Source organism: Acomys russatus, chromosome 23 (assembly GCF_903995435.1).
Source record: "Acomys russatus chromosome 23, mAcoRus1.1, whole genome shotgun sequence".
Lineage (NCBI taxonomy): Eukaryota > Metazoa > Chordata > Mammalia > Rodentia > Muridae > Acomys > Acomys russatus.
In genome coordinates, this window is record NC_067159.1 from 55,696,838 (window position 1) to 55,713,210 (window position 16,373).

The 16,373-nt window shown below is 41.8% G+C and overlaps 2 protein-coding genes across 4 annotated transcripts in view; one reads left to right on the forward strand and one right to left on the reverse strand.

Annotated features, from left to right (window-relative positions):
• Nucleotides 1–294: 294 nt before the first annotated feature.
• Nucleotides 295–6,548, reverse strand: Fpgt (fucose-1-phosphate guanylyltransferase). Of its 3 annotated transcripts, XM_051165466.1 has the most exons (4): nt 6,476–6,548; nt 5,080–5,247; nt 3,792–3,884; nt 295–1,779 (listed from the first exon to the last, which is right to left on the reverse strand). In XM_051165466.1, exons 1-4 carry the CDS (start codon nt 6,531–6,533, stop codon nt 326–328), a joined length of 1,773 nt encoding a protein of 590 aa, XP_051021423.1. In that variant the 5' UTR covers nt 6,534–6,548; the 3' UTR covers nt 295–325. The 3 variants fall into 3 exon arrangements, with proteins under 3 accessions (XP_051021423.1, XP_051021424.1, XP_051021425.1); XM_051165467.1 differs by lacking the exon at nt 3,792–3,884; XM_051165468.1 differs by lacking the exon at nt 6,476–6,548 and having other exon boundaries at nt 5,123–5,252.
• Nucleotides 6,549–11,735: 5,187 nt separating this feature from the next.
• The window catches only part of Lrriq3 (leucine rich repeats and IQ motif containing 3), an 80,722-nt gene continuing 76,084 nt past the window's right edge, over nt 11,736–16,373 (forward strand). Inside the window, exon 1 of the mRNA XM_051165785.1 lies at nt 11,736–11,984. Within this exon, the coding sequence (XP_051021742.1) occupies nt 11,736–11,984 (249 nt within the window). The remainder of the gene's footprint in view (nt 11,985–16,373) is intronic.

Below are 16,373 nucleotides of genomic sequence, written 5' to 3' on the forward strand. Positions count from 1 at the left end.
AAACTCCAAATTAAGTTCAGAAAATCATTATCTACAATAGGAGTACTTATTTTGTAAAAGAAGCCATGCCCCCCCCCCAAATTGATCTTTACAAAACAAAACAAAACACCAAAACCCAGAATTAAAATAGTGCAAACATCTAAAACAGCATCACTTTTCTGCATTTAACCCTGAAACGTTCTCCCAGCAGAAGTGGTCATTAGTACCCTTCTCATTACTACGCTACAGCAACTATATAAATACAACTTCTATTATATTGAACTACTGAAACAAGCAAAAAATAAAAATAAAAAAGTCAGAGGCCTATTGGCAAAATATATTATAATTAAGATTTCTCTAAATCAGATTGTTTTTTATTTGAACTGATTTCTAGAAACATCCTCTCCCTATAAGCTAGCATGTCTTGCACATCTTTGTAGGCAAGCATTTCCTGGATGGACAGCAGCTTAAAGTGGCTCAGGCTGAACGGCGAACGGCTCCTCACAGCACCTAACATCCCAAGGGATGCTGTCACTGACTCATTCAGAGATGAACAGATAGGGAAAATCCGAGCAGTCCACAGGCTCAGAGGCACCTTACTTCCTGAGAACAGTTCCTCTGTAGCTTCAAGGTTCCAAATGTCTAAACATGAGAGGAAACAGATTCCGAAGAACTGGAGTGCCTTTACATCTGCCAGGGTTTTAACACTGTGTTTCAAATTGTCTTGTATGCCAAATACCATGGTTGAATATTTTAAGTGCCCGTTTATCTTCATGCTTAAAGAACAAACGAAAGAATACGCTGGCAGGGCAGTTTTTGCTATGACAGAACCGCTGATAATACAGTTTTCCCCAATGGACACCTCAGGCCCCAGTCTGCAATACTCTACAACTGAACCAGGGCCCACGCAGCACCCTGAATCCAGAATACTGTGAATGACACAGGCTGTCTCACTGGAGCACCGAGGAACATCTGGAAGGACACTGAACGCTCTGCACTGTAAGCCCAGTTCTGACTTTAACGTACTGTGGGAAGTGAAATGAAGCAGATATTCTTCCGTTGTCCCAATGTGATAAAACCTGGAGTTATTAAGAACAACAACGCTCAGGGGTGTTCCCTTCAGGAGGTGGAATATTTTCTGCCTAATGTCCAACAACTGCGACTCTTCTTTAGTGACATGGGATGTGTTCCTGATGTACTCTGCCGTCGCTCCTGGCCCCAGGGCCTGCAGGAAGTCGCCATAGGCGTCTATTTCACAGTTCAGTGGGCCTACATTTTCATAAAACTCAAGTAGCATTTTGGATGTTTTATGATCCATGTAAAACAGGCTGTCAGTGTAGACATACTCCATGTGCAATGGCAGACAGGCATGGTCATCCCCGGGCAAATCCTGTTGAGTGAAGCTTCCTTGTCTATGCACGGCATTAAAGCGATACATGTTTTCAACGCTGGGCTTATGGAGGAAACGGTGGCATTGCCTGTACTCAAGGTCACCGTGTTGTAAGGAACTGGCCGACTCCAAGACAAATACTCCATGTGTGGTACCTACAGCCAGACTAGAAGGATGGGCTAAGGCAGTAAAGCCAGGTTGGTCAAATGCAATGTACTCAGAGTCCCCAACACTGTAGAGTTCGATATCATCTGCACAGGTGACCAGAACTCCAGGCCTCATGTGTGAGGGGAAGTCCATGTACATGGCTAGCTTCAACTCCAGCATCTGATAAACAGGCTCACCAAGTGGGAAGGCTGTGAAGACTTTTCCTAAAGCACTTGCGTTGGGAAGGCGCTGACTGTAGCCACCTATAAAACATTGTATTTAAAAATGTGTTCTACGAGATTTTCAAAGTCTGATGGCACCATTTACAGGGTAACAGACCTCTGAAGATATTTAATACTAAGTATCTAATCAAAATTCAGGGTGGAGTTATGAAGTCTACACTTAAAAAAAAAATCAAAGAGTGTTTCTCTTATAGCAATCCAATGTAATGCAGTTTTAAAGACCCCGGGTCGAAAAATAATCAAAAGACACAGAGAGCCTGGCTGGTGAGGGTTCACAATCAACTGCATAGCTAACAAAGGACCACATTTAAAACTTGGCTCTTCATGCACATTTCTAACAGTGCATTCTAACCATGGTTAAAGTTAATATATTACGGATGTACAACTTAGAAAAAGCTCTAAAAGATTAATGTAATTTAAGTTTGAAAATGTACCTCTGTTAAACATTTACTTCATGACGTATTGCCTTCAACTTATGAAACATACTTAAAGTAAAGACAAATTTACTTCAGTATTTTTTTTTTAAATTATACCACTTTTTCACTTAATTGGCTTTCTCCTTCCAAGACGAACATCAAAATATCCTGATTCCTAAAACGTGTTCTCTTAAGCACATTAAATATCTTGGATCCTTTTTATGCAAAGCAAAGGTGTACAGCAACGCAGACTTATGCTCTGGGGAAGGGAAGAGTCTGGTAAATGAGCTCACCAGTGGTCAGCATGCTTCAGATGTTACCTGAGGATTTACCTCAGGCTCCTGCTTAGCATGAGGTCAAGAACACACTGAAAGTACTTCGCACATAGATCAGACGACAGTAAAATTTACACTGTAGAATCGTCTATAGCTCTTCTTCACATCCGGAGACGCCGGCTGGTTCACAACCCAAAGCAGACATCACAATCTGAGGACACTGACCTCCCTGCCCTGAAATGGCACCATATTTGCATGTAGCCTACACTATCTTACTGGATAATATGTTGATATCATCTAACAATGTAATGTTGACATAAACAGTGGTTATGCAAGGATATTCCAGGAATTATGAAAAGTCCAAGTTCGGTATAAAAACATCTTCATTTTCCCTCAAATACTTTCTGCCCATGGTTGCCAGAGCCTGCAGAGATGGATGAAATACCAGAACTCAGAGGGCCCTCTATATTTGCTTTTACTTATTTTCTAATGTCCAATTAATTTTATTAAATTCATAATAAACACTATTCTACAAGATAATGAATGAATTGCTCTACATTCCTAATTTTTCTTGAAACCAGGACTTGGATGTACTTGGATGTCATATGCAACTGAGAATTAGAAAGCATCTTTGAAGCTATGAGTAAGAATGTTCTAAATTATATGTCCCAGGCCAGTGCTAAGCCTCGGCAACATGCTAAGCCTCAGCAGCCCACTAGAACACAGAGATAAACAAAAGAAGTTCCGTGCAGCAGAAGTCTCCTGTGACTGGATGTCCTGGATTGAACAGCCGCCCCCTGTCCCGACAAGGACCTCTGACCTGGCTTCCTCTGCTCAAATGTTCATTGTGCTTCCACCTAAATATATTTACTTTGTCGTTTTTTTTCTTTTGTTTCTAAAACTGTTAAGTACTGTAGCTTTTGCCTATCAGTAATCAGAAAACTGCAAGGTAGATCCTTTGACAAAAGTGTAATCACCACCATCATCATCCATCTTCTTCCAAAAAAAAAAAAAAAAAAAAAAATCCCTCAAGACTCCTGAGAAATGTTCACATTCCCATGGATTTTGTAAAAAATAATTTATTTGTAAACCAAAAATGAAATGATAAAATATCCATAAAAGTTGATGGTATACATAATCTACAATGTTAAAAATGAATCTTGTAAAAATAATACATTTAATAAAAAAAAAAAATGAACATTTGTTTCCCAAGTAAGACACCGTCAGTGAGTTTTAAGAGCAAATAAGGTACGGGGGAATCATTAGCAAGGGAGATAAAGTCTCTAAGAGATGAAAGGTAGAAAATGCACCCATAAATGCAAACAAGGAAAGAATAAATTACCAGAGTGGATTAACAGGACCATGAGAGAATTCCATTTATCTCCGTAGAGTCTTTCCAGACACTGAAGGGAACAAAGTGTTGATCCTCCATTTCCTTAAAAACAATTCAAAAGCATCATCTACTCCACAGAAAACCAGGAAAATTCTCTTATGATGATATGTTTAGTATGCCAAGTTTGAAGATGTGAATTTTGTCAATACGAGGTAGACAGATTGAAAAGGTATTGGCAGAATAGATGAGTCATAGTACATGAGCAAGCAAACAGCTCATCAAGAAACACAGCGTGCAGCGGCAGAGATCTCTGAAGAACAGTAATGAAAGGAGTGAAATTACACAGTTGGTGACAGAGACTGTGAACTCATGTGCAGAGATCAACTGTACAATATGCTCAGTGACTTCTTGCAGCACAGAACGTATCCCAACACAGTAGACTTTTTAAAATGTAAGAACCTGGGCTGTACAAATATTTTATATATAACTAATACACTGTAGACCCAATTCCCCTCTACAGCCCCCAAGTGCTGACTGTCTCCCTGTGAGGGTGAGCCAACTGTGGGTAATTAGGGTGATGTCAATGCACATGCACATGTACATGTGTCCTGTTCCTGCCACGCAGAGACTTCGGCTTTACTTGTCACATGAGCCACAAACTTTAGGGATACATTCTTATAAAAGTCTTACTACTTAAAAGTTAAACATAGCAAATAAATAATTAAATAACAGATTTTTGTTGGCCTTCTTTTAACGAATAACAAGAAAAAGTAGAGGAAATTATTTGCAATTCTCCCCTTAAGGGATCAAAGATAAAATACGATGCACTTATTTGCAATGATGGCAAAGTTACATTAAACCAGGGTTTAAGTCAGTGCTCTGTGGTGCTTTTAAGTGACTGGTTTATTTATATCTCGTAGTTAGATCCTAAGAGGCCGAGCATATACAAATCACGAAATATATATATTTCCTGATTTGTTTTCTTTACATAATTACTTCAAGAAACTACTGCTTTGGGAAAGCTCTTAAGAGGATTTCTAATGAGACCTAGTGTAAATTGCACTGAAGCAAAGAAAATTCTTTTAAATCATTTTCTGGAACAGTTTCCCTGCAAATCACTGCAAGTTCAGAACCTTTATTTAAACTTCTATCCTGTTAGGAGTTAATTTTCAGATTTTAAAGTTTGCAAAGGCCCCGCGTGGCAATGATCAGTTTATAAACTATGAGCACAAAAGACTTATCTTTCAATCATTATTTTGCTCAGGATCTGCTATAAGCGTCCCCATGAAGTTTATACCAATTTTGGTTCCAGCAGGATCAGCAAAAACATGATACTGAACTCCAAGGGGCAGCTCCTTTCTCTTCAGCTTCTCTGACAACTGCTGCTGATAAGCACGCTCCTGCTTCTCATCTGCTGCTGTTATTGCAACTACATCCCAGAATTCTCCTGCTGCCACAGGTTTGCCTATCGGGAAAAAGGAAGAACCATTTTAAAATATTACCAGAATTCTTCTTTACAAGCTTGGCTATTTCAAAAGGGGGGGGGGGCGTTCAATAGGATAATTATCACCATCCTCCTAAATAAGAAGAGGATAGAAAACGAACAAGGGAGCCTTAGCATTCGGAAGCGACTTTCCTTAATCAGGGCCCGTAATGGTCCCTGCTGAGAGATGTCAGCTCAGGACCCACTCCTTCCCTGTTTCTGTTTAGAAATATGGTCTTCCATTATTCTTGCTCATAACTTTTTCTTTATCCTTTTTATTTTTAATTTTTTTTTGTGGTACTGGGCCCTAACTACGGAGCCTTATGCCTGCCGGGGAAGCGCTCTACCACTGAGCTTTCTTCCCAATCAAATCTATCTGTCTGTCTGTCTGTCTGTCTGTCATCTAATCCTGTAATCCAGGCAGGTCTTGAACTTTGATCCGGCTACCACAGCCTCCCAAGAAGTTGGCAGTACACTCTTGCCGTTCTAGGCCCAGCTCCTGCTACATTTGCTAACTTAGGATGAGCAAACTAAACTTAGACAGGCAATCAGAACAGCGCACAAAACTCAGGCTCTAACTCCTTGACGAGCTCATTAAATGACAAACTGCATTCTTAGTACACAGTGGGAACTTCCTTATGAACAAAACTATCAGTACAGTTTTAACAAGGAAAACGGGGGCAGGGGGGGGGCGAGTTAACTACGATTTAATAATTTCAAATGTTTTCATATCCAAATATAAATCTCTGCATTTTAGGCCGTCACAGACAGCAATTTCATCAGACAGCTGTTCAGAGAAAGGGAAGCACTCATTTGTTTTTCTCTTAAAGGCCACATTTACACTCAGCAATTTTAAAGCCTTGGCTGCCTTCATATTGGTGCTCGCACAGGAAGAACTGGAGTTAGGCAGGGACCTGGGGCAAAGGAAGAAACAAGGCAAAAAACTACTTCAGACTCTGTAAGCAAAGTGACTTCTACCAAGGAGCTAAGCGGGGCATTAGTAACATTCACAGCCTCACAGCCACGTTCCCAGTTCTTATTGTCCCTTCCTGACATGTCACAGAGGGCTACAGAGGGAGAAAGCAGAGGCTGGCTGGACAGGGCAGGACCGGGCGGACAGGAAGGGGCAGCGGGCAGGAAGCGGCCCCGGGGTCCTCGGGGAGAAGCCCTCCGTGCACGCGCCCAGGGACCTCGGTTCCGCCGCGGTTACCTCTCAGCTCCGAAAATCTCCTCAGTTTCCGCAGGGTAGCTTCGCGAAGAGACGCCATAACCGGACTTCCGGGAGCTCAGGCAGCACGCACGCGCACTCCGAACCCTGCGCCCCGCCCTCTGGCGTGCCTGACGTCACCGCGTCCCTGGGTTCTCCCTCAGGCCTGGCGGGCAGGGATGGAGTGAGCACGCGCAGGCGGCGTTTCCCAGGCAACGCTCTGTGGGCAGCTAGGCACCTACTAGTTCCCGGCTGCTCAGGGCTAGGCGCTGGGTTCCTGACTTCCCATGACCAGCAGCCCGCTTCTGGCGCACCTGAGCGGACCGACTCGCCCATGATAGTGGAACCATCACCCAGATGCTGAGGTGACATGCCCTCACAGCTCCCATTCCTGTCAGAGGCCTCCCTAGGAAGCCAGGTCACAGAACCTCAGGCTGGGGCCCCAAACTTACATCAGGTCTATGTGAGGTGTTGTGCGGTGGGACAGCCTCCTCGACAGAGTCTTGAACTTGTGTCTTTAGTCAGCAACAGCTCAGTTGTGTTCACTTGCTTCTAGGGAAGCGTAAGTTCTTTTGAAGACACGTTCATTGGCTGAATATATATATATTTCTCCTGTATAGAGCCCAGTTTATAATGAGTTCTACGGATTAATCTCTGTAACCTTTCGCACAGTACATAGGCACATAGTCAGGGACAACATTTAAGGAAGACTTTTCAATCTGAAACCCACAAGTCCTGTCAACTCCCTACAATCTGACCCGAGAAGTTTCTCCTCGGTCAATATCTTACTCAGAATTCTGTATAGCATCTCCCTGTGAACTTGACTGCGTTTCTGAGTAAGCTTAGGTTTTCCTGTAGAGCCTTGACCTCCGCATTTAATTCTGTATTCAACGTGGAAGCATTTGTGGGGAGGAGATCACTATTTCGCAGTAGGTTTGTGCCAAAGGAAAACGAGCAAACAGAGTTGGAAGGAGGTCTGAGAGTAGCAGCAATGGAAGTCAGAGTCTGAGTTTTACTTTTGAGTGAACTGGAGTCACCCCAGGACTTTGGTGACTTGCCTTATCTTTAATGGGTTGCGCTGGAATGCGTCCCTTGGTAGGACAGTAAGTAATGAGCAGAAAGCTTTATTTGGAGGCCTTGATAGTAGCACAAACAGTTTAAAAAAAAAGTGGAAATTTAAAAAATAGTAGGGGGGACAGGAAGAAATTATTTAGAGAGTAAACACATTCTAAAGGCAAAACTAACAACATCTATCCACTAAGTGAGTGTGGGACGTGAGAGAAATTAGCAGAAGATGCCTGGTAGTATGTGACATGGCCATCAAAGGAGATAAGGAAAGCTATGCATGAGGAAGAGTAGTGAGGTCATAAAGGAAGCCCTTTAACCTAAGTGGAACAAGTGTGTGCATAGGCAGTGGGAATTGTGTGTGTGTGTCATGTGTAGAATAAGTGTGTGTATATGCAGTGGGAATTGTTGTGTATGTCTGTGTGTGTGTTATGTGTAGAACAAGTGCGTGTATATACAGTGGGAATTGTGTATGTTATCTGTGTGTTATGTGCAGAACAAGTGTGTGCATATACAGTGGGAATTGTGTATGTTATCTGTGTGTTATGTGCAGAACAAGTGCGTGCATATACAGTGGGAATTGTGTATGTTATCTGTGTGTTATGTACATGGTTCTGGAGATCAAGACAGGTCTGGCTAGAAATTTTTGTGAGTTGTCTGAATATAGATGGAACTTGGTTTCAAGCACAGAACCAGGTTGAAATCCAAAGGGAGTAATAAAGATCCAAATGGTCTACATATTTGGGTACCAGACATTCTTATAAGCAGAAAACAAAAAGTAACCAAATTTGAAAATACCGTATTGGGCTTCATGCCCACCTTCCCTCTACATGCAGGAGTCTGCTTTCTTGGGCTTGTACACGTCAGTTGCATTGCGTGCTTGCACAGCTTGCCATGAGTTCAGGGATGCCACACCTGCTGTGTCCAGCTCCTCTGGCACTTGCCGTCTTTCTACATCCGTTCTGAAGTGCTCCCTGAGCCTCGGGAGGGGAGAGCGTAATATAGATATACTGATTTCAGAAGCTCGACATTGCATAGTCCTATTCCACACACTGCACACTTGTGAGTCTCTGTGTTGGTTGCCATCCACTGCAAAAAACGAGAAGCTTTTCAGGTGAGCCTGGAGAGATGCACTGAGCTGTGGGGGACTGATTCATCATTGCCTGTCTGGACACGGGGTTTTGGCCACAGGCACATAATGGAGGGTGCACCAGGAGATATATCTTGCCAGGTCAGTAGTTACAGCTTGTACAAGTCCTGCTGTTGCTGAGGGTATGAACCAGTCACAGCTGCTGGGAGAGGCCAGGCTGTTTTCTTTAGGGCTGTGGCCTCTGATCGGTCAGTCATGCTTCAGTGGATGGCCCCACACACAAGTATATTGGCAGCATGAAATGGACTCAGTGAGTTTTTACAAAAGGAGACAGATAAAGCTGTTAGAATAAGTTTTTATTGTCTAATAAGATGTTTTAAAGTGAATGAGATTGAATAGTCAGTATGATAAGTAATTTGAAATAAAAAGCTTTATATACAGAGACATGGCTATATAAAATTACACATAACTATATATGTAGTATTTGTATACTGATGCAGTGGAGCACGAAGTCACTTAGTTGGATAGAGAGAGATGAAATCTTGATGGTATATTTGGCTGGATGTTGATTTTGTAAAACATGTTTTCTTTAAGTATGATTTTATGTGTTGGCTAAAAAAGGAAAATTAAGAAAATAACAAATCAAGTGACTCCCTTAGAGAAAAGATTGTAAAACACATAATTGCTGAAACATTGATATCCAAAATAATACAAGGTACTAAAACTCAAATTAAGATAATAGCCAACAAAAAATATACAAAGGAGAAAAAATCCTCATCAAAGGACACACTCAGATAGCAAACAAGCATACATAGACATCTGTAGTAACTGCAGATTTGAAAAGTTAGGAACCTCTTTGTAGCCATCAGACTAGCCATAATTCAAGATACCAATATACCAAATACCAGTATGAATGTGAAGGAATAGTTTCTCAGCTTGTTGCTGATGGAAACACAAAAGAGTACAGCTAATTTCAAAGACAGAGTTGGTCCATCACAAGATAAAGCATATTATGTGATCCAGAAAATGGGTTCCTTGATATTTATACAAATGAATTGAAACATAATTTACACATGAAAACCACAAATATTTGCTTGTAGCAACTTTGTAGTCTCCCAAGTTTTAAGTCAATTAAAATCTCCTTAATGGGTGACTGGATTGATGAAATATGCTATATTTATGAAATGTAGTGTTTATGCATGCTTTAAAGGTGAGTTGTATTAAATGTTGGGCTTCAAAAGAGGTCCTTGTGAGTACAGGCAGGCGCTCAACTGCTGCGCCACACTCACAGTCTGAAATGAACTTCACTGATGAGCCTACTACTGTTAACTCTGGCAAATGGAAAGAATTAAAGTGACTCCTGATGACATCATTCTATCATAGGTTAGTGCACCTCTCATCCCTAATCAAAGAAGCTTCTTCCTGCAGTAGATGGTAATTAACAGGAACCCTCAACTAGTCATGGTGCAGACAAAGAAAAAAAAAAAAGCTAGAACAATGCTCGGCCCTAAATAGTACACCAGTTTTCCACCCCATTCCTTGTGGGACAGTTATTGGCTACAGTGAAAGTACAGATATGATTTGTTCTACTTTGAAGCTTGCCATGGTGGTCTGTTGTGTACATGGTGCTTGTAAGCCCTTGTCGTCATCTAAAGTTAGCCAACCTTGACACTCAAATGGAAATACAGTAGGTCTTCTGAGGGAAAACCCAGAGAGGCTGCCATAGTTGTATACTTAAAGTACGTGAGACATGATCTGGGTGCATCCTGCATTTCAGGATCTACAGAGCTTAGTGCATTACAGAGATATAGCTGCTTGTTCCAGGTTTGTGGGTTTAATTTTGCAATGGTGGTTCATTTGTAATATAAGATAATCTCTGTCAAAATGTCCATAAATGTCCTGATTAAAAGACCCTGTGCCTTTGGCTCTGTGACCCCCCAAAAATAGACCAGAGTCTGGATTTCATTAGGTGACATTAGAGTTTGAAGATTATAAAGTTATTCCAGGATATTAAAGAATGTGCTGTTTTGATATTAGCTTCATATGAATTCTCACATTTATTTTGATCTGGACTATGTAGATTTAATCTATCTGCTGTTGGTAGAAACTGGTCCTTCTGATGGGAAGCACAGTTTGTCTTGTAAAAAGCCACCTGGTAGACCATTCGTGCTATGAATCCTCCTGAAGGGAATGTTTAACTGTCTTCTATAAATTCTGAAATCACCGCATAGTGAGAGCAAATTCATCGATACAGAAGGTACCATAAAAGGCTATATAATAAGGCATTAATCTAAAAGTTTTAGATTCAAACTCTGAATGCTTTTATAACACTTAATACTAGTTTTCTGATAAGTAGAGCATTAAAAACACACATTAAAGATGGCGACCTTTCTTTAGGAAATGTCACTCTGTGTGGGTGGCCTTCACTCTCTACAGCTGTGTTTTCCAGCCTCTTCCACAAAGGTTGGACTTTTATCAACTGATTAATACTTTATAGTGCTTTTTTTTAAAATCAAGCGCTGAGTTTAAATGCGGACGGTGATGCATGCTACAATTAGGTGTAGTTTTGTTTGTCCCTTGTTTGATGTGTTGTGTACAAATGATTATTTTGTAAATTGTATGTTCTCTATTAAGTGGAAACTAAGCTTTTCATCTTCCTTTCACTGATTAATTTATTGGTGAAGACAGTAGTAATTTTTCAATGTTAGATATTTAAGATATTGTGGAATAGAAGATTCTATGGAAATTTAATATTTGCTATTTTATTTTACCTATTTTTATTATCACTATATATTATCAAGTGTGTTTTATTTTCAGGTAGACTTTTAAAACTTGAAAGTAATACTTTGTAAAAATTTACATCTTAAAAACATATGCATCTCTGTATATGTTTTGTACTTGTGTATATGACATCTACATAGAGATATCCTTAGAGGTCACAAAGAGGGCATCAGGTCTCCTGGAGCTGGAGTAACAAGCAGTTTCACCTGCCATGTTCGTGTTGGGAACCAAACTCAGGTTTCTGGAAGAGTAGCAAGTCACATGAACTGCTGGGCCTTTCTTCAGCCTCTAGAGTCATTCTTAAACACAAGCTTCTGTATTTCCTAGATGTTTCATGGAACAATCACCAAAGAGCTGACCAATCATGAAGAATGGAGTCACTACAACGAAAACATAGTAGAAGACCAGAAGGACTTTGTGTTTGTCAAGTACAATGGCCTTCACCTGAAGTCCATGGAGAACCTGCAGTCCTGCATCTCCCTGAGGGTGTGCATCCTCTCTAACAACTTCATCACTGACATCCAGCCACTGCAGAGCTGCATAAAGCTCATCAAACTTGATCTCCATGGAAACCAGGCAAGAGCTTAGCACTGTCTGCTTGCCAGTTAAATAATGCTGTAAATCAGCGACACTTTTCCTCTTTTAGTCAGGGCTTCTGTTGCTGAGAAGGGACACCACGACTATGACAACTCTTTTTGTTTTTGAGCCGCAGTGTCTCTTTGTGTAGCTGTGGCTGTCTTGGGACTCACTCTGTTAACAAGGCTGGCCCTGAACCCTCAGAGATTGGGCTGCCTCTGCCTCCCAAGTGCTGGGACTAAAAGTGTCCGTCACCACTGCCTGGCCCATGACAACTCTTACAAAGGGAAACACTTACTGTTAACTGGGGCTGGCTTACAGTTCAGATGCATGGCGGTGTGCAGGCAGATGTGGTGCAGGAAAGGGAGCTGAGAGTTCTACGTCGACATTAGCAGGTATCAGGAAGAGCATGTTACCCACACTAGGCATGGCTTGAGCATCTCAGACCTTAAAGCCCACCCCCTAGTGACACACCTCCTGCAATAATGCCACACCCCCAATAGCGCCACTCCCTAAGGACTTATGAGGGACATTTGCTTTCAAACTACCACATTCTGCTCCCTGACCCCCACTGGCTTGTAGCCATGCCATCAGTCCCACTTCAAAAGTCTACGTAGTCCATCACAGACTCAATCCTGTGAGAAGTCCAAAGGCCAAAGTCTGTTCTGAGACTCGTGCAGCTCTTAGCTATAATCCCATGTAAAATAAAAATTAAAAAGAGTGACCACAAACTTCCAAGATGTAATGACACAGGATATACTTTACTATTTCAAAATGGAGGAGAGGGAGCCAAGTGAGGAAATAGTGGGTCAGGGCAAAAACAAAAACAAAAACCAGGTTTTTTTTTTAAACCATCACACTTCCCACCCATTGAAAATATAAAGAAAAGCTTAAAAGTTCTTGCAAAATGAGGTGAATAAAAACAAAACAACACATAACCAAAAATTTTTAAATGAAATTATGTAAAAATGCATATGTTGTGCTTTACTTCTTTATAAATTATGTATGCATATTGTCTCCATATCTATGTCAAATGTGTGTAACTTCCCATGAAGGACAGAAGAGGGTATCTGGTTCTCTGTAGCTGGAGTTACAGGGCTGCGATCCATCCCACACAGGTTCTGTAGCTGGAGTTACAGGGCTGCGATCCATCCCACACAGGTTCTGTAGCTGGAGTTACAGGGCTGCGGTCCATCCCACACAGGTTCTGTAGCTGGAGTCACAGGGCTGCGGTCCATCCCACACAGGTTCTGTAGCTGGAGTCACAGGGCTGCGGTCCATCCCACACAGGTTCTGTAGCTTGAGTTACAGGGCTGCGGTCCATCCCACACAGGTTCTGTAGCTGGAGTTACAGGGCTGCGGTCCATCCCACACAGGTTCTGTAGCTGGAGTTACAGGGCTGCGATCCATCCCACACAGGTTCTGTAGCTGGAGTTACAGGGCTGCGGTCCATCCCACACAGGTTCTGTAGCTGGAGTTACAGGGCTGCGGTCCATCCCACACAGGTTCTGTAGCTGGAGTTACAGGGCTGCGGTCCATCCCACACAGGTTCTGTAGCTGGAGTTACAGGGCTGCGGTCCATCCCACACAGGTTCTGTAGCTGGAGTTACAGGGCTGCGGTCCATCCCACACAGGTTCTGTAGCTGGAGTTACAGGGCTGCGGTCCATCCCACACAGGTTCTGTAGCTGGAGTTACAGGGCTGCGGTCCATCCCACACAGGTTCTGTAGCTGGAGTTACAGGGCTGCGGTCCATCCCACACAGGTTCTGTAGCTGGAGTTACAGGGCTGCGGTCCATCCCACACAGGTTCTGTAGCTGGAGTTACAGGGCTGCGGTCCATCCCACACAGGTTCTGGGAACCGAACTCAAGCATCATAATTGTAAACACTATCAGCCAGAGCCGTCTCCTAGTCTGTGTTTCACTCTTTTCAAATTATTTCATTTTAAAGATGTGTTTTGTTTTTATTTAAGTGTATATTTATGAGTCTATGTAGAGTGCCTTTGCCAGAGGGTGGGTTCTCTGAGTTTATTGGCAATTTTGAGTTTGCCCAGCTTGGTTCTGGGTCCTCTGGAAGAGCAGCAGAAGCTCCTAGCCACAGAGCTATCAACTCCAGACCCATAGATTATATGTGAAATGTACAGTCTGGATTAACAATATGCTTTGAGTTCTTGATTTTCTTATGAGAGTAACCTCATTTGGATTTTTTTAATTATAGAAGATGAGTTTTTACTTGTAGGCATCAGAACACAGTAAAGGAGAGTACAGACAGTTGAACACAAATGACACAAACATGTTCTTTGTTCTTCTGTTGCCACATCTTGTATCACGTCTCACTATTGATAGTTTTATTTTGAAAAGAATACCTAATTATTTCTAGAGGTTTTATTTAACCTCACTCATGACCTTAATTGTCACCCTATGTTAACAAGCTGTATTTGAGAAAAGTGTCCATGGAAGGTTTTTCTACTGGTTTGCTATGGCGAATATATAGTATGTCCCCTTTTTAGGTTACATGCGACAGTGATAAATAACCCATTTGGAATTGTATTAAGGAATTTTCATGGAATGATCTATATCTATACAGACCTGTGAGTGTGTCTGCACATTAATTATATTATAACTGCAAATTATTCCAAATACCCAGTGCACACATGCCCAGGATCCAGCCCAGGTGAGGTCAGGGCCTGAATAAGGGTGGATGCAACAGTAGCAAGGGAGGCATGAGCCCGGCACAGGGATGGGGAGAATTTTGCAGCCTGACTCCCTGGCACTCAGAGTGCTTCTTTATTTATGTAAAATTTAGTAGGCAGGGGAAGATGCGTGTTGTCCCAAAACATGGACCATATCATTTTTGTCCCTGGAATGTGTTTTAACTTCCTCTTGGTCATAAGTTTAGTCACCACTGATAAATCGTGACAGAACAGAGATATCTTTTAGAATCATTTACCCTCATCAACTCGACAACACAACTTTTAAGAATCTTATAGTTTCAAGGGCATATTTGCTAAAACAGGGCAGCCTGTTCTAGGCTGGTAGTTCTTGCAGTTTCAAGGGCACTAGATAGAAAGAAAAATCGGCAAGCCAGCCTGGGCAGATTGTTATGTCCCAAGCAGTGTATTACCAACTTTTAATATCATAGTGTTAATTGTCATTAGGCCCAGGAAAAGCCTTCAGGCCAAAGTTGCTGCAGTTATTATTCAGTTTCTGGCACAGTACAATGTTCATATTTTATATGCCTGTAGAATTTATTTATGTATCTGATAGTGATTCTTTTGTCCTTTGGTCATATGACACCATCGTGGCCCTATATGACTTTTCTAGAAAGGGAGGTCTTAATACTATACTATTTTATCATTTATCCACACCACTCTTTGTCCACTGTAGTAGGAAGAGCCTTTTAATCTGATCTGCTGACAACTTCTCTAGCCTGCTGAACTTTGTTAACCTTTTAAAGTTTACTTTGTTCTAAGTATCTTGTTCCTGAGAAGTACAGGGGTAGATGTGCTAATAGTGTCTTGGAGCCAGAGCCTCATAAGAATGTCTCTGGCATCTTTGTTTGACTCACAACCTCTGGGGCATAAGGAAGGAAGACCTTCAAGTAGGGCTACATAAGGGCATCTCCCTGAAAGGAAGACCTTCAAGTAGGACTACATAAGGGCATCTCCATGAAAGCAAGAGGCATGCTATTCTTAGAACTTTCTTGGGTCAGCTTAGAAGTAGTACTCCTGGGAGAAAGTATGAATGATTCATAAGAAAAATTTCATCAATCCAATATTCCAAATTGTACAAATAATAAAGGAAATTGAGGCCAAATCATGGGAGACCACATGCCAGTGGTTACATCATTCGACTCAGCTTTGTTGGATCTCTGTCAAGCTTCTGTGCTAGCTTTATGACTTTCAGTGTTCCCATTTGATAGGGCTGTGCCATCTCTCCCTTTTTTACTTGCTTACTATTAGGTCTGTGGGTTTTACTGTGTGGCATGTAGAACATTTCTTCGTCCTCTGATAATGGCTGGAATGACAAGAATCAAAATAAGCACCACTCTCAGGATTGTTCCCACACTGATGACAACATACCGGAAGTCCTGTCAAAAGAAGGGAAGCTGTTAGAACTTGCAGCCTCAGAAGCTGAGGTGGTCTCCGATTGAACTGAAATGCTGTAATTTGTCGATATGAAGACTGCATATTTATGGCTAACTCAGAATTGTTCCACAGGCCGTGGACATGGGATCTAATCTGCCCAGGCCACCTGAGGAACAATTTATGAAGCTGGATTGACATAAATCCACTTAAATTCCAAATGACAGATAACAGTCCAAAGTTTTGCATTTGATTACCCATAAATACCCATAGCGTTTACACTGTCCTCTAGATTTCTATCAATCT

Bases quoted from the DNA above. Each gene is read 5' to 3' on its own strand.
- Fpgt (XM_051165466.1), bottom strand. From the start codon at position 6,533: ATGGCGTCTCTTCGCGAAGCTACCCTGCGGAAACTGAGGAGATTTTCG. The intron at 5,248-6,475 runs GTAACCGCGGCG...TTTTCCCGATAG, and splicing joins GAGATTTTCGGAGCTGAGAG to GCAAACCTGTGGCAGCAGGA. The intron at 3,885-5,079 runs GTATAAACTTCA...ATTGTTTTTAAG, and splicing joins TCCTGCTGGAACCAAAATTG to GAAATGGAGGATCAACACTT.